General features: G+C 47.3%; 1 protein-coding gene across 2 annotated transcripts in view; it reads right to left on the bottom strand.

The window, feature by feature from the left end:
* Window positions 1–14610, bottom strand: part of scaf1 (SR-related CTD-associated factor 1) — a 30704-nt gene extending 16094 nt beyond the window's left edge. Inside the window, exons 1-6 of one of the 2 annotated variants that reach the window (XM_055882234.1) lie at window positions 14408–14610; window positions 13458–13571; window positions 13285–13364; window positions 12340–12443; window positions 8276–12209; window positions 8044–8126 (exon numbers count right to left, since the gene is read on the bottom strand). In XM_055882234.1, coding sequence (XP_055738209.1) covers window positions 8044–8126; window positions 8276–12098 — 3906 coding nt within the window. In that variant the 5' untranslated portion in view covers window positions 12099–12209; window positions 12340–12443; window positions 13285–13364; window positions 13458–13571; window positions 14408–14610. The remainder of the gene's footprint in view (window positions 1–8043; window positions 8127–8275; window positions 12210–12339; window positions 12444–13284; window positions 13365–13457; window positions 13572–14407) is intronic. The other variant, XM_055882230.1, reaches the window with a different exon arrangement.
* Window positions 14611–17168: the final 2558 nt, after the last annotated feature.

Below are 17168 nucleotides of genomic sequence, written 5' to 3'. Positions count from 1 at the left end.
CTCAATTTAACCTTGCGCAATACCCTAGATGCAGTTGCACCCCTAAAAACAACATTTGTCATAAGAAACTAGCTCCCTGGTATACAGAAAATACCCGAGCTTTGAAGCAAGCTTCCAGGAAATTGGAACGGAAATGGCGCCACACCAAACTGGAAGTCTTCCGACTAGCTTGGAAAGACAGTACCATGCAGTACCGAAGAGCCCTCACTGCTGCTCGATCATCCTACTTTTCCAACTTAATCGAGGAAAATAAGAACAATCCAAAATTTATTTTTGATACTGTTGCAAAGATAACTAAAAAGCAGCATTCCCCAAGAGAGGATGGCTTTCACTTCAGCAGTAATAAATTCATGAACTTCTTTGAGGAAAAGATCATGACCATTAGAAAGCAAATTACGGACTCCTCTTTGAATCTGCGTATTCCTCCAGGGCTTAGCTGTCCTGGATCTGCACAGCTCTGCGAGGGCCTGGGATCGGGAGAGACACTTAAGTGTTTTAGTACTATATCTCTTGACACAATGATGAAAATAATCATGGACTCTAAACCTTCAAGCTGCATACTGGATCCTATTCCTACTAAACTGCTGAAGGAGCTGCTTCCTGTGCTTGGCCCTCCTATGTTGAACATAATAAACAGCTCTCTATCCACCGGATGTGTACCAAACTCACTAAAAGTGGCAGTGATAAAGCCTCTCTTGAAAAAGCCAAACCTTGACCCGGAAAATATAAAAAACTATCGGCCTATATCGAATCTTCCATTCCTCTCAAAAAATTTAGAAAAAGCTGTTGCCTTTCTGCAGAAAAACAATGTATACGAAATGCTTCAGTCTGGTTTTAGACCCCATCATAGCACTGAGACTGCACTTGTGAAGGTGGTAAATGACCTTTTAATGGCGTCAGACCGAGGCTCTGCATCTGTCCTCGTGCTACTAGACCTTAGTGCTGCCTTTGACACCATCGATCACCACATTCTTTTGGAGAGACTGGAAACCTAAATTGGTCTACACGGACAAGTTCTGGCCTGGTTTAGATCTTACCTGTCGGAAAGATATCAGTTTGTCTCTGTGAATGGTCTGTCCTCTGACAAATCAACTGTACATTTCGGTGTTCCTCAAGGTTCCGTTTTAGGACCACTATTGTTTTCACTATATATTTTACCTCTTGGGGATGTTATTCGAAAACATAATGTTAACTTTCACTGCTATGCGGATGACACACAGCTGTACATTTCAATGAAACATGGTGAAGCCCCAAAATTGCCCTCGCTAGAAGCCTGTGTTTCAGACATAAGGAAGTGGATGGCTGAAAACTTTCTACTTTTAAACTCGGACAAAACAGAGATGCTTGTTCTAGGTCCCAAGAAACAAAGAGATCTTCTGTTAAATCTGACAATTCATCTTGATGGTTGTAAAGTCGTCTTAAATAAAACTGTGAAGGACCTCGGCGTTACTCTTGACCCTGATCTCTCTTTTGACGAACATATCAAGACTGTTTCAAGGACAGCTTTTTTCCATCTACGTAACATTGCAAAAATCAGAAGTTTTCTGTCCAAAAATGATGCAGAAAAATTAATCCATGCATTTGTTACTTCTAGGTTAGACTACTGCAATGCTCTACTTTCCGGCTACCCGGATAAAGCACTAAATAAACTTCAGTTAGTGCTAAATACGGCTGCTAGAATCCTGACTAGAACCAAGAAATTTGATCATATTACTCCAGTGCTAGCTTCCCTACACTGGCTTCCTGTTAAGGCAAGAGCTGATTTCAAGGTTTTACTGTTAACCTATAAAGCGTTACATGGGCTTGCTCCTACCTATCTTTCCGAGTTGGTCCTGCCGTACATACCAATACGTACGCTACGGTCACAAGACGCAGGCCTCCTAATTGTCCCTAGAATTTCTAAGCAAACAGCGGGAGGCAGGGCTTTCTCCTATAGATCTCCATTTTTATGGAACAGTCTGCCTACCCATGTGAGACGCAGACTCGGTCTCAACCTTTAAGTCTTTACTGAAGACTTATCTCTTCAGTAGGTCATATTTGAGTTTGAGTGTAGTCTGGCCCAGGAGTGTGAAGGTGAACGGAAAGGCTCTGGAGCAACGAACCGCCCTTGCTGTCTCTGCCAGGCCGGTTCCCCTCTCTCCACTGGGATTCTCTGCCTCTAACCCTGTTACAGGGGCTGAGTCACTGGCTTGCTGGTGCTCTTTCATGCCGTCCCTAGGAGGGGTGCGTCACTTGAGTGGGTTGAGTTACTGACGTGATCTTCCTGTCTGGGTTGGCGCCCCCCCTTGGTTTGTGCTGTGGTGGAGACCTTTGTGGGCTATACTCGGCCTTGTCTCAGGATTGTAAGTTGGTGGTTGAGGATATCCCTCTAGTGGTGCGGGGGCTGTGCTTTGGCAAAGTGGGTGGGGTTATATCCTTCCTGTTTGGCCCTGTCCGGGGGTTTCTTCGGATGGGGCCACAGTGTCTCCTGACCGCTCCTGTCTCAGCCTCCAGTATTTATGCTGCAGTAGTTTATGTGTCGGGGGGCTAGGGTCAGTTGGTTATACCTGGAGTACTTCTCCTGTCTTATCCAGTGTCCTGTGTGAATTTAAGTATGCTCTCTCTAATTCTCTCGTTCTCTCTTTCTCTCTGAGAACCTGAGCCCTAGGACCATACGTCAGGACTACCGGGCATGCTGACACCTTGCTGTCCCCAGTCCGCCCGGCCTTGCTGCTATTCCAGTTTCAACTGTTCTGCCTGCGGTTACGAAACCCCTACCTGTCCCAGACCTGCTGTTTTCAACTCTTAATGATCGGCTATGAAAAGCCAACTGAGATTTTTTCCTGATTATTATTTGACCATGCTTTACATTTATGAACATTTTGAAAATCTTGGCTCTCTCTAATTTTTTCCTTCTCTCTTTCTTTCTCTCGGAGGACCTGAGCCCTAGGACCATACGTCGGGACTACCGGCCGTGGTGACTCCTTGCTGTCCCCAGTCCGCCTGGCCTTGCTGCTATTCCAGTTTCAACTGTTCTGCCTGCGGTTATGGAACCCCTACCTGTCCCAGACCTGCTGTTTTCAACTCTTAATGATCGGCTATGAAAAGCCAACTGAGATTTATTCCTGATTATTATTTGACCATGCTTGTCATTTATGAACATTTTGAAAATCTTGGCTCTCTCTAATTTTTTCCTTCTCTCGGAGGACCTGAGCCCTAGGACCATACGTCGGGACTACCGGCCGTGGTGACTCCTTGCTGTCCCCAGTCCGCCTGGCCTTGCTGCTATTCCAGTTTCAACTGTTCTGCCTGCGGTTATGGAACCCCTACCTGTCCCAGACCTGCTGTTTTCAACTCTTAATGATCGGCTATGAAAAGCCAACTGAGATTTATTCCTGATTATTATTTGACCATGCTTGTCATTTATGAACATTTTGAAAATCTTGGCTCTCTCTAATTTTCTCCTTCTCTCTTTCTTTCTCTCGGAGGACCTGGGCCCTAGGACCATGCGTCGGGACTGCCGCCCGTGGTGACTCCTTGCTGTCCCCAGTCCGCCTGGCCTTGCTGCTATTCCAGTTTCAGCTGTTCTGCCTGCGGTTATGGAACCGCCACCTGTCCCAGACCTGTTGTTTTTCAACTCTTAATGATCAGCTATGAAAAGCCAACTGAAAATTATTCATTATTGTTATTTGACCATGCTTGTCACTTATGAACATTTTTGAACATCTTGGCATAGTTCTGTTATAATCTCCACCCGGCACAGCCAGAAGAGGACTGGCCACCCCTCATAGCCTGGTTCCTCTCTAGGTTTCTTCCTAGGTTTTGGCCTTTCTAGGGAGTTTTTCCTAGCCACCGTGCTTCTACACCTGCATTACTAGCTGTTTGGGGTTTTAGGCTGGGTTTCTGTACAGCACTTCGAGATATTAGCTGATGTACGAAGGGCTATATAAAATAAAATTGATTGAAAATTGATTGATTGATATCGCCTTGCGTTCCATATCTTCTACAGACATGAAGGAATGCTCCGGTTGGAACGTTATTGGATATATATGATAACAACATCCTGAAAATTGATTCTCTACTAAGTTTGCCCAGTTTATTCGACTTGTAATATCTGCGCGAGCGTTTGGACACGTGTACTACACATGCTAGCAAAAGTAGCTAATTGGACATAAGTAATGGACATTATCGAACAAAACAACGATTTATTGTGGAACTAGGATTCCTGGCAGTGCATTCTGATGAACATAATCAAAGGTAAGGGAATACTTATGATGTAATTTCGTATTTCTGTTGACTCCAACATGGCGGAGAAATGTTGTTAAATCTGAGCGCCGTCTCAGATTATTGCATGTTGTGCTTTTTTTACGTAAAGTTTTTTTTTAAATCTGACACAGCGGTTGCATTAAGAACAAGTGTATCTTTCATTCTGTGTAAAACATGTATCTTTCATCAAAGTTTATGATGAGTATTTCTGTTATTTGACGTGGCTCTGCAATTACTCCGGATATTTTGGAGGCATTTCTGAACATGGCGCCAATGTAAATCGAGATTTGTGGATATAAATATGCACATTATCCAACAAAACATAAATGTAGTGTGTAACATGATGTCCTATGAGTGTCATCTGATGAAGATCATCAAAGGTTAGTGATTAATTTTATCTCTATTTCTGCTTTTTGTTACTACTATCTTTTGCTGGGAAAATGACTGTGTTTTTCTGTGGCTATGTACTGAGCTAACATAATTGTTTGGTGTGCTTTCCCCGTAAATCCTTTTTGAAATCAGACATGTTGGCTGGATTCACAACATGTGTAGCTTTAATTTGGTGTCTTTTATGTGTGATTTCATGAAAGATTGATTTTTATAGTAATATATTTGAATTTGGCGCGCTACATTTTTCCTAATTTGGGACGCTACCGTCCCACCTATCCCAGAGAAGTTAACCAACAATGCCTTTCAGGAAATAGAGTTGAGAAAAGATTTACTAAATAAACAAAAGTAAAAAATATATATAAAAAGTAACAACAACAAGGCTATATACAAGGGGTACCAGTACCGAGTCAATGTGCAGGGATACAGGTTAGTCAAGGTAATTTGCACATATCGGTATGGGTAACGTGGCTATGCATAGATAATAAACAGCGAGTAGCAGTTGTGTAAAAACAAAGGTGGGGGGGGGGGGGTCAATGTAAACAGTCCGGGTGGCCACGTTACCCATACCGTAGAAGCTGTTAAGGAGCCTTTTGGACCTAGACTTGGCGCTCCGGTACCACTTGCCGTGCGGTAGCAGAGAGAACAGTCTATGGTGACTGAAGTCTGTCCATTTTTTGGGCCTTCCTCGGACACCGCCTAGTATAGCGGTCCTGTTTGGCAGGAAGCTTGACTCCAGAGATGCACTGGGCCGTATGCACTACCCTCTGTAGCGCCTTACGCTCGGGTGCCAAGCAGTTGTCATACCAGGCGGTGATGCATCCGGTCAGGATGCTCTCGATGGTGCAGCTGTAGAACCTTGAGGATCTGGGGACCCATGCCAAATCTTTTCAGTCTCCTGAGGGGAAAAAGGTGTTGTCGTGCCCTCTTCAGGACCCGCTTGGTGTGTTTGGACCATGATAGTTTGTTGGTGATGTAGACACCAAGGAACTTGAAGCTCTCGACCCGTTCCACTACAGCCCCATCGATGTGAATAGGGGCGTGTTCGGCCCTCCTTTTCCTGTAGTACACGATCAGCTCCTTTGTCTTGCTCACGTTGAGGGAGAGGTTGTTGTCCTAGTACCACACTTCCAGGTCTCCAACCTCCTCCCTATAGGCGGTCTTATTGTTGTCGGTAATAAGGCCTGCCACGTGTCGTCAGAAAACTTAATGTGGGTGTTGGAGTCATGCTTGGCCACACAGTCGTTGGTGAACAGGGAATAAGAGGGGACTAAGCATACACCCGAGGTGCCCCCTGTTTAGGGTCAGCGTGGCTGATGTGTTGTTGCCTAACCTTACCACCTGAGGGCAGCACGTTTAGGAAATCCAAACTTCACTTTCTTGGGCACAGGGACTATGGAGGTCTACTTGAAACATGAAGGCGGTCAGGGAGATGTTGAAAATGTCAGTGAAGACACTTGCCAGTTGGTCCACGCATGCTCGGAGTACACGTCCTGGTAATTCATCTGGCCCTGCGGCCTTGTGAATGTTGACCTGTTTAAAATGTCTTACTTGCATAGGCTATGGAGAGCGTGATCACACAGTCGTCCGGAACAGCTGGTGCTCTCATGCATGTGTAACAGTATAGCTTCCGTCCCTCTCCTCACCCCTACCTGGGCTCGAACCAGGGACCCTCTGCACACATCGACAACAGTCACCCTCGAAGCATCGTTACCCATCGTGCCACAAAAGCCTTGCAGAGCAAGAGGAACAACTACTTCAAGGTCTCAGAGCGAGTGACCGATTGAAACGCCATTAGCGCGCTCCCCGCTAACTAACTAGCCATTTCACATCGGTTACACATGCTTCAGTGTTGCTTGCCTCGAAGCAAGTATCAAAAGGCATTTAGCCTGTCTGGTAGGCTCGTGTCACTGGGCAGCTCTCGACTGAGTTTTCCTTTGTACTCCGTAATAGTTCGCAAGCACTGCCACGTCCAACAAGCGTCAGAGCCGGCATAGTAGGATTCAATCCTAGTTCCTGCATTGATGCTTTGCCTGTTTAATGGTTAATCTGAGGGCATAGTGGTTCTTATAAGCGTCTGGATTAGTGTCACGCTACTTGAAAGCGGCAACTCTAGCGTTTAGCTCAGTGCGGATGTTGCCTGTAATCCATGGCTTCTGGTTGGGCTATGTAAGTACGGTCACTGTGGGGACGACATCGTCGATGTACTTATTGATGAAGCCGGTAACTGATGTGATAAACTCCTCAATGCCATTGGATGAATCCTGGAACAGTCCTGTAGCGTAGCATCCACGTCATTTGACCACTTCAGTATTGAGTCACTGATAATCCCTGCGTTAGTTTATGCTTGTAAACAGGAATCTGGAGGATATAATTGGTCAGATTTGCAAAATGGAGGGCGAGGGAGAGCTTTGTATTTGTCTCTGTGTGTGGAGTAAAGGTGGTCTAGAGTTTTTTCCACTTTGGTTGCACATATGACATGCTTGTAGAAATAACGGAAAATGGATTGAAATTTGCCTGCATTAAAGTCCCCGGCCACTAGGCGAGCTACTTCTGGATGAGCATATTCTTCTTTGCTTATGGCCTTATACAGCTTGTTGAGTGTGGTCATAGTGCTAGCATGGGTTTGTTGTGGTAAATAGACAGCTACGAAAAATATAGATGAAAACTTGGTAGATAGTGTTGTCTACAGCTTATCATGGGGTACTCTACCTCAGGCGAGCAATACCTCAAGACTTTAATATTAGACATCGCGCACCAACTGTTGTTGATAAATAGACACATACCACCACCCCTCGTCTTACCAGACGTAGCGGTTCTGTCCTGCCGATGCCCGGGAAACCCAGCCAACTGTTTATTATCCGTGTCGTCCTTCAGCCATGACTCAGTGAAACATACAATATTACCGTTTTTAATGTCCCGTTGGTAGGATAGTCTTGAACAGAACTCATCCAGTTTATTCTCCAGTGATGTCACGTTGGCCAATAGAACGGATGGTTGAGGCAGGTTACCAAATAGGGCTATCTTCTGTATACCACCCCTACCTCGTCACAAGACAATTGATTGGCTCAAACGCATTAAGGAAAGAAATTCCACAAATTAACTTTTAACAAGGCACACATATTAATTGAAATGCATTGCAAGTGACTACCTCATGGAGCTGGTTGAGAGAATGCCAAGAGTGTGCAAAGCTGTCATTAAGGCAAAGGGTGGCTACTTTGCAGAATCTCAAATATAAAATATATTTTGATTTGTTTCACACTTTTTTGGTTACTACATGATTCCATGTGTCATTTCATAGTTTTGATGTCTTCACTATTATTCTACAATGTAGAAAATAGTAAAAAATAAAGAAAAATCCTGGAATGACACACACACAAGGAATATAATTACTCAAAGACACACACACACCTGGCTTGTAGCATGAATGAACTCTTGGGCTTTGGCTCTACTTGCGATATTGGCCTCTTCCATCTTAAACAGCAGAGCTGTCACTGAAATACAGAGAGCAAGGGGTTAGTAAAACCTTATAGATATTATATACTTCATAGAAGCAACAGGAATACACAAATAAAGTAATGTCCCTCCACCAAAAATCTACTAGTTGACATTATTATAATGAATGCTCGTGACAGAGACTTACATGCTAAAACTCCTCCGGCTGTGCAGTCCACTCCTGTCTGCAGACTCCAGGGGAGGGTAGGGACAGCAGGAGGGGGAGGAGGAGGCGGTGGCAGCTTGTTGGCTGAGGATGAAGAAACAGAAGAAGAGGAAGAGGAGGAGGGGTCTGTGGAGGAAGGAGGAAGGGAGAGAGAGGCGAGGGCAGAGCCAGATGAGGAGGAGCAAGGGGGTGAGGCCAGGGATTTGGCGGCTTCTTCCAGAGGGAGGGGCTTCATGCTGGAGGGGCCGTACTGTGAGAGGCCTCCCCCTTGGGAGGAGGGTACGGACGTGGGACTGGAGGGGGGCAGGTTGGGGGTGCTCTGGGTCTGAGCGGGGCAGTCCTCGGGTAGGAAGGAGGGCTCAGGGGTCTTACAGCTGCTGTCCACAGTCTGCGAGTCGGGAGACGACTCCCGAGCATCACGCAAGGTGGTTAGGGAGGGCGGAGGAGTGTGGGGGGGTGAGGAGGACGGGGGGAGGACACTGGTGGAAGAGGAGGATGATGAAGAAGAGGATGAGGAAGGGGTTGGACCGGCTGGACCAGAGTGTGGACTGGAGGGTTTAGTCCCGATTCCTGATTGGATGTCGGAGGAAGGCCCACCCCAGCCGCCGCCCTCAGAGCTACAGTTGGCCATGGCGCCATCCACGTCCGTCAAAACAGCGGCTAAGCCTTTCTCTCCCCGCGTCTTCTTGGCCAGCCGCCGCCTACGCTTGGTTGCCAGGGACGATGAGGGCGAAGACGCCGAGGAGGAAGTGGAGGTGGTGGAGCTGGGCTTGGCCTTCTTGGACTTCAGCGTTGCCACCGTGGGATTGGCCAGCAAGGAGGAAGGGGGAGCGGCCAGGGAACTGCGTTTGCCCACCTTCCCCAGGTCCTTGTTGCGTCCACTCAGCAATAGAGGCTCAGAGCAGGGCTTGAGGAACGGAGACCTGCTCTCATTGTCCCTCCTAAAGACCACCGCAATGGAACCTCCCACCACCGGCATCCCAGAGCCCCCTACTGACCCGCCTGCCCCGAGGAGCTCCATGCCCAGCTTCCCAGAGCCCACCGGGCCCCCCGTGGTGCTGCTCACGCCCTCACGCACGAGCACTGACACTTTGGATTGCAGCTTGGCTTTCCTCCCACCACCGCTTAATTTCTTGGACCTGCCAGACCGACCAGACTCTTTCTTTCCCCCTTTTTCCCCACGCTCTTTCTCCTTCCCAATCTTCCGCCCTCGTTTGGCCGAGGGGAGGGTGGCTAGGCCGGCCTGGGTTGGGGAGAGTGAGGAGGTGGAGAGCCCCTTGCCTTTCGGTCGAACCGAGGAGGACTCGGACTGACCAGCTTTCTTGCCCGTTCGGGATTTCTTCTTGAAGTGGTGGCGTCCAGGTTTGGTGGCGGTCTTGGGTTTGGCGCTGGGGGCAGCGGGTTCCAGAAGCTGGGGAGGGGGTGGGGAGTCTTCTATAGAGGGGTAGTCTGAGTCCAGGGCCTCCCCGTCCAGAGAGTGCATGTTTATCTCCAGTTTGTCTGAGAAGTGGTCCGAGTCGTAGCCATGGTAATGTGACGGCGGCGAGAGGGAGCGGCTCCCACGCCGGCCCATGCTGTCTTCCAACTCTTCGTCCGAGCGCCGACGCCTCTTCTTCTTCCTCTTGTGGGGCTTGTCCGAGCCCTGGGAGGGGCTGCGGGGGGAGGATGGAGCCAGCGGTGGGGAACCGGGGAGAGTGGTGGTGGTGGTCGTGGTGACCGTGATGGTACGCTTGATGGCGAACAGGTCAGAACCATTGAGATCCTGGATGGACGGTGGCACCACGGGACGACCGTCTCTACGTCTTTCCCTGTCCCCTTCTCTGTCCCTGTCCCCTTCTCTGACCCGGTCCCCTTCTCTGACCCGGTCCCTTTCTCTGACCCGGTCCCTTTCTCTGACCCGGTCCCTTTCTCTGACCCGGTCCCTTTCTCTGACCCTGTCCCGGGGCCTGTCCCTGTCCCGGGGCCTGTCCCTGTCCCGGGGCCTGTCCCTGTCCCGAGGCCTGTCCCGGTCCCTTCGTTCTATGCTTCCTTTGGACCTCTTGGCGCTGCCTCTTTCTCGGCTGGTCGATTCGCGGATGCCGTCTCGCTCTCTTTCCCTCTTTATCCGGCTCGAGTCTCCATCCCTCTCCCTTCTCCGGGTGTCTTTCTTTCTGTCCTTGTCTCGATCTCCATCTCGTTCCCCATCTCGGTCTCTGTACCGGTCTCTGTTATTCTCTCTGTCTCTGTCCCCATCTCTCTCTCTGTGTTGGTCCTCTGAAGTGTTTGACCAGGAGCGACCCCCGTGTGTTTGCTGCACTGAGGAGTTTTGTGAGCGGGGGCGTGCTGAAGATTCCGGGGTGCTCCATCGTCTCTTCTTCCTCTTCCTGCTATCGCTTCTGCTGCTCCTCCCTCTCTCCTCCACCTTTGTTTTCTTCTCTTTCTCACTCCGCCTCCCCCTGTGTCTATCCTTCCTCTCACCACTCTTCTCTCCTCTACCATCCTTCTCTTTCCTTTTCTTCCTCCTCCTCCTACTCTCCTCCTCCTCCCCTACCTTGCCCTCCTTCCGCTTGCGCCGCTCCCTCTCCTTGGAGCTCTTGGAGGACATGCGGCTCTTGTCCTTCTCGGCAGTGGAGGGGGTGGGGGGAGGCAGAAGGAGGGTGTGAGGAGACGATGGGAGGTGCTGAGGTGAGAGGGAAGAAGGGAAGGAGGAACGGTATCTCGCCTTACGCCGGCTGACCAGCTTCCTCCTAAGATCTCCTGCCCCGACCACCACCTCTTCTTCTTCTTCTTCTTCTTCTTCTTCCTCCTCCTCCTCTTCCATGGGCTCCCCATCCTCCCTGCCAGGCATCACCGGCCCCCCCCAGTCCCCCTCAGCCCGCACCGACACAAAGCTATCCCCATCCAGCACCCTCAGGATCCTCTCCGGCTTAGCTCCCCCGTGGAGGAAAGGACTGCAGGAGGAGATGGGGAGGACGAGAGGAACGATTCCTTCCCGGCCTCTCTCCTCCCTATTCCCTCCGTCCCTCTCGGTGGCCCCCACGATCTCACCCTCCTCAATTTCAGAGTGGTCCGAGTGCTCCGCCTTCTCTCTCCTGTCTCGTACTTTCACCCGGGGCTCTTTGGTTCGGTCCAGCCTCCTCCGGAGGGGGAGAGGGAGGGAGCGCGGGGAGAGCGGGGGAACAGAGAGTGTGTCCGTGGAGTCTGGCGGAGCATTGTCTTTCTCCTCTCCTCCTGTTCTCCCCGTCTCTGCCTTCCTTCTCTTCCCTCTGGCATCGCTCCCCTTGCTGCTCACGCTGTTCCCTCTCTCCCTCACTCCCCCCGTCGCTCCTTCTTCATCCTCCTCTCTCTCTGAGGGGGGAGAGCCGGTTGGATCAAAGGGGTCGTACTTTTCCCCTTCTTCCTCCTCCTCCTCGGCCGCTCCTCCCTCCCTCTCTCCTTCCGTGGGGTGAAAAGGGTCGTAGATCTCCGTCTCGCCCTCTTTTTGTCCGTCGGTTCCCACCGGGGGTGGGGAGAGACATAACAAGGGATCAGAGGAGGAGAAAGGGATGTCAGAGTGAGAGGAGGGGGGAGCCAGGGAGGCGGAAGTGGAGGACACCACGTCACCCATCATCACGCTGTTGGCCCTGCCCTCCTGGATGTCGTTGTGGTAGCTGGTTGCCACGGCACCAGGAGAGGAGGATGAAGAGGAAGGTGGGGAGGCGGGAGAGGAGGAAGGAGAGGAGGGAGATGTGGAGGAGGGCAGGGGGCTCTTGGCAGTCTCTGTGATCCCGTGAGGAGGAGGGACGGCAGGCACCCCTTTAAGGCCTGGGATTCGAGTTAAATCCATGGCCAGGATGGGAGCTGGGCTTGGGGCAAGCTGCAGTCCAGTCAGTACTCCCTGGAGCCTGGGGTTGTGGGTGAAGGAGGGATGCTGAGGGCCGGGGATAAAAAAGCAACCCTGAAAGATGAGACAAGAAATTTTAGGCTTTAATCAACCACCTGGGGTCCACAATCTGTGAAGTGTGTGTGTGTGTTTGGGGGAAGTAGAGTATTGTATGTGTGTATTTGAGTCGGTACCAATAATTTACCTGACTTCCTGTTGCCTATACCAGGGGTGACAGTGGACAAGATACTGAGCAGTGACGAGCCTTCCACTCTTACCTCAGCTGTCAACTCGACTTCAAGGTCAGAACTGGAATACAAATACATCACTCCTGAGACCACGCACAGTGGAACTGGCACATCTAAATTCCCTGTTATGTCATATATTACATTGGGTGTCTCACTCTCCCATACATTTCAGCTTACTTTTCACTCTGACATCCTCTCTTTAGCCGGGCATATGATTTTGGCCCCAATTTAGCTGTCCCTGACAAGTTTGAGATTGGAGACAAAATACACATGTTGTAGCCTACTCGGGGCGCGTGGCTGTCACCGATGCTTGTTTAATGTGAGCGGGTCAGAGAAGAAATCTGAGGGCTACCGATCCCGTCATCGAGACGTCCCGATATTTTCAAAAAATCTGCAATGCTCTTGTAGTGCGAGATGTTTAACGACAAGTTTTGAGAACGGTGATCAGCAATAGCCAATGGTATCCTACCAGTGATGATGATGTATCGCATCTGCCAGAATGTGTACTCTTAAAGAAGAGCGATAAATACTACTTGCATGCATTTGTACTTGCCTTTACCAAAGCACCAAAGCGTAATATCGTCACAGCTCTGAAGTTGACAAGCAATGTTATTCAATTCAAAATGTATTGGCTTGATATTTCAACTCTGCATGGCATGCGTGAATGTCTGACTGAAAACATTTATGAGGCGGCTTTGAGCCACAGCTCATTCTAGCTAATCTAATTACATAATTGTTTTCGCGAGACAGTGTGGTATTGCGAATCCTCACGACCAAGGGAAGAATTTTATAGCGTGTGACCCCCGTCTCTGCCACATCGTTTAGAGTGCGCACCACTATGTTGGCAAGACAACAAATTACAGGAAAGATTTTAAAAGTAATGTAGTGTACGCCGCCATTACCTGTCAAGGAGATGCTGTGGAGAGCAGTGAAGATAGACCAGGCAGGGAAGCGTTTGGGGGGTTGCAGTAATGACAGCTCCCTATATGAAGGGGGCAGACAGACGAACACACACATTAATAGCTGCTACAGTCAGTGGAAGAGCTTTAAAAAACACACACACAATCACACTCACCAGCTCGCTAGGCTCGTCATCTGGGCTCTCCCTATCACCTTGGTAACACCTCAACCTCGTCCTACTCCTTTCTTCATCCTTATCTGTCTCCTCTTCGCTGGAGTCGTTCTCTGTCTGAAGAGACATAGAGCAAATCAAATTTTGTTTTGAAGAATCTTGTAGTGTAGTGTGTGACACCCCCCGTGCCACATCACTTATCACTTCAGCTATATTAGAAAATGTAGACAGTGAATAAATGTAAGCATCCCTCAATTCAAATCAGTTGCAGCATGACCATGAACAAAATGACTGAACCAAAACCCTCAACTTCTACGGTACCCCTCAATTATTTTGAGGAAGCACAGTTACAGCACAATCCTTTGTTTCTGGGATTCAGGCTGTCTCCATCAGTGTCTTCCTCTATGCCCATCTATGTGAGAACAATAGTGAAATTGTAGTCTAGCTAGTCTCGACATCAAGCTATCATTACTGATCGGGGTTAGCCGTTTAGCTCATTTCAGTTTCCTGCGAAAAAACACGAAAGATGGACGATAATGACATTCAGTGATTGGGTCGTAACTAGGTAATGCTAGCTGGCTAATAAGACCCCAGATCTATAATGAAAACTGCAGCCAGCGAACGAGAGAGCTAACTAATGCTAGCTAACTATCTAATTACCCAGTGCATTAGTTATAACTGGTATTAGTTAGTTATAAATGTTGCAAAATACCTGGATCAGGCCGCACTATAGTCAGTTGACTAGGCTGACAAACTACATCAACTAACTTAACTAGCAAATACATTTGATCACTGAAAACTAGTTACAATCGCCACATGTTTTCAATGGAATAGGTTCGTAACTAGCTAGCCAGACCTGCCAGAAATAGCAGTAACGTTACTAGCTAGCTGGCCAGGAATGCTAATGTTAGCTCACCTCCTAGCTACACCAGTCAAATACATGCGCTAATTACCTTAGAACCAGTTATATGTTTTGTCCGTGTAAATCCACAATCTTCAACTACCCTTTATTTTCTAAAACATGCTATTTACGTTTAAAATACAGTATTAAAGGTTGAGATATTGTTATTTTAAAAGCACAATAAGAGGCCCATCCCATCCATCGCCGACATTCTACTTCCCTTCACTTGAAACCGGTCAACAAGGGCCGACGGGAAATTAATTTTTTTGTTGATCGGGCTAATTTTGGGTATGACAACCTTCCAAATGCTATTTGAAAGATCCTGCACAAAATAAATACTTTTCCCGCCAATACATCTAGATGTGTATTTAATACTGAAGATTATATTTTCGATGACTGAATATCATGCCTTTATTATAACAAATAATTGCAGCGGTCTAAGGCACTGCATTTCAGTGCTTGAGGCTGGTTCGAATCCAGGCTGTATCACAACCGACCGTGATTGAGAGTCCCATAGGATGGCGCACAATTGGCCCAGTGTCGTCCGGGTTTGGCCGGTGTAGGCTGGCATTGTAAATAATAATTTGTGCTTCACTGACTTGCCTAGTTAAATAAAATACACTATTTTATTGTTTACGTGTGAATTGTCTTTTTACGTTTTATCCTAATATGTTGACCCATATCCTTTTAGTGTATATACTTCAGAAAATGTGAAAACTTTGCACTGGTGTAAACCCATGCTAAATCTGTCTCAAAGTGTTGTAGTTTTGTGGTTCCCCAGATCTTTGCTTGTTGGCCTAGTACAGCAAGAGCTTTCCTAAGTATTGCAGTAGTTTTCCAGGTCATGGTAGTTTCAGTAGCCTCTCTTTAACAGTCCATGGTCCTGATCTCTCTTCATTCCCTAGCATCACCCTGGTTTCCATTTGGAAATGGGCTATGTCCCTCATCATGATGCCAGTGGAGGCTGGTGGAAGGAGCTATAGTAGGATGGGCTCATTGTAATGGCTGTAATGGAATTAATGGGACGGAGTCAAACATGTGATTTCTATATGTTTGATGTGTTTGATACTGTTCCATTAAGTCCATTCCAGCCATTAAAATGAGCCCATACTACTATAGCTCCTCCCACCAGCCTCCACTGGATGATACCTGTTTGGGATGAAAACAGGGTACCCAGTTACACAGAAACAGGCACCTATAGACACACACAACAGAGACACACACACAAACATATGCAGGCCTATGTTGTCCTCTCTGACCCATCTCTCGGGACTGGTAGAACAGCCCCTTCTCTCCACAGACCAACAGCAGAGCTTCGACCAGCTGGATGCCACACAGACTGCGGTTCCCAAACACTCACACAGGGATGGCAGAGGGAGCAGGGCCAGGACAGGGGGACCAAGGAGGCGCATCCTTCTGCTACAGAGGAAGAGTACAGAGTAGAGAGGAGCTACACGATGGGAAGACAAGTCAGTTTGTGAGAGAAAGAAAAAAAGAAAGAACTAGCTAGATAGACATAAGAACAAGAGAGGAAAAGATGGAGAGGAACAATTTGTTAGCAAGAAGTGACAGAAAAAAAGATTAAGAAAGAAAGAGTAGAAAAATAAGTAACCCGACACAGAAAGGCAAAATGCAAGTAGAGTTTTAAGTAGTTTTAAAGTAGAGTTAACTTACCCTGTTGACTGGCTGTTAGGGCCTTTAATTTCGATGCCAGCTCAGTCTGAGTCCCTCTATTTGCTCCTCTCCAACCTTTCATGTTCTGTTGTGTCATCGATATGTATCCCTTACCTCCTTGTTCTCTCGCCCTCTCTCTCTCCCTCTCACACACTAACACACAGACACATTTCTATATATATTTTTTTGTATCTTTAACTCTGCATTATCAGGAAATAACCAGAAAGTAAGTATTTCACTGTTAGTCTACAGCTGTTGTTTACAAAGCATGTGACAAATACAGTTTGATTTGATTTGACAAACACACACACCCACACACTTCCTTTCTCTCCATCTACTGTACATTAACTAATGCATCATGTTATCTGACCAATGTCCGGGTCCATCAGAGACCAAATACCAGAGGCCTTCAATTAATCATCGCCAAGAGCATTCATAATTACACTCAGTCCCTGAGCAACAATCATCAACATTTTTAAAAGGTTTTAAAAACAATTATAATAAACGCAACAGTTGGACAATGGATGAAGATACTCCAAACAATTTCTTCTTTTTTTAATCTATCAAATTTTTTACAAATGTTCCTCATTTCAAAGCATTAAAAATAATTGGAATGGGAATTTCAGTGTACTTCCTGAATTGACTGGAATTGAAAAGGAATAGACCCACACCCTGATTTGGGTTTTCAATTTATTGTAAGATTTCAACAACAAATTGTATAATTATAATTGTATAAATGAGTGCATTCTATCAGTTATTTAAAAATATACACTACCGTTCAAAAGTTTGGGTCACTTAGAAATGTCCTTGTTTTTTAAAGAAAAGCAAATTTTTTGTCCATTCAAATAACATCAGATTGATCAGAAATACAGTGTAGACATTGTTAACGTTGTAAATGACTATTGTAGCTGGAAACAGCTGATTTTTAATGGAATATCTACATAGGCCTACAGAGGCCCATTATCAGCAACCACCCCTCCTGTGTTCCAATGGCACGTTGTGTTAGCTAATCCAAGTTTATAATTTTAAAAGGCTAATTGATCAGTAGAAAACCCTTTTGCAGTTACGTTTGCACAGCTAAAAACCGTTGTACTGTTTAAAGAAGCAATACAACTGGCCTTCTTTAGAATAGTTGAGTA

Source organism: Salvelinus fontinalis, chromosome 2, assembly GCF_029448725.1.
Source record: "Salvelinus fontinalis isolate EN_2023a chromosome 2, ASM2944872v1, whole genome shotgun sequence".
In the NCBI taxonomy this organism is placed as follows: domain Eukaryota; kingdom Metazoa; phylum Chordata; class Actinopteri; order Salmoniformes; family Salmonidae; genus Salvelinus; species Salvelinus fontinalis.
This window is presented reverse-complemented; position numbering and strand designations above follow the sequence as displayed.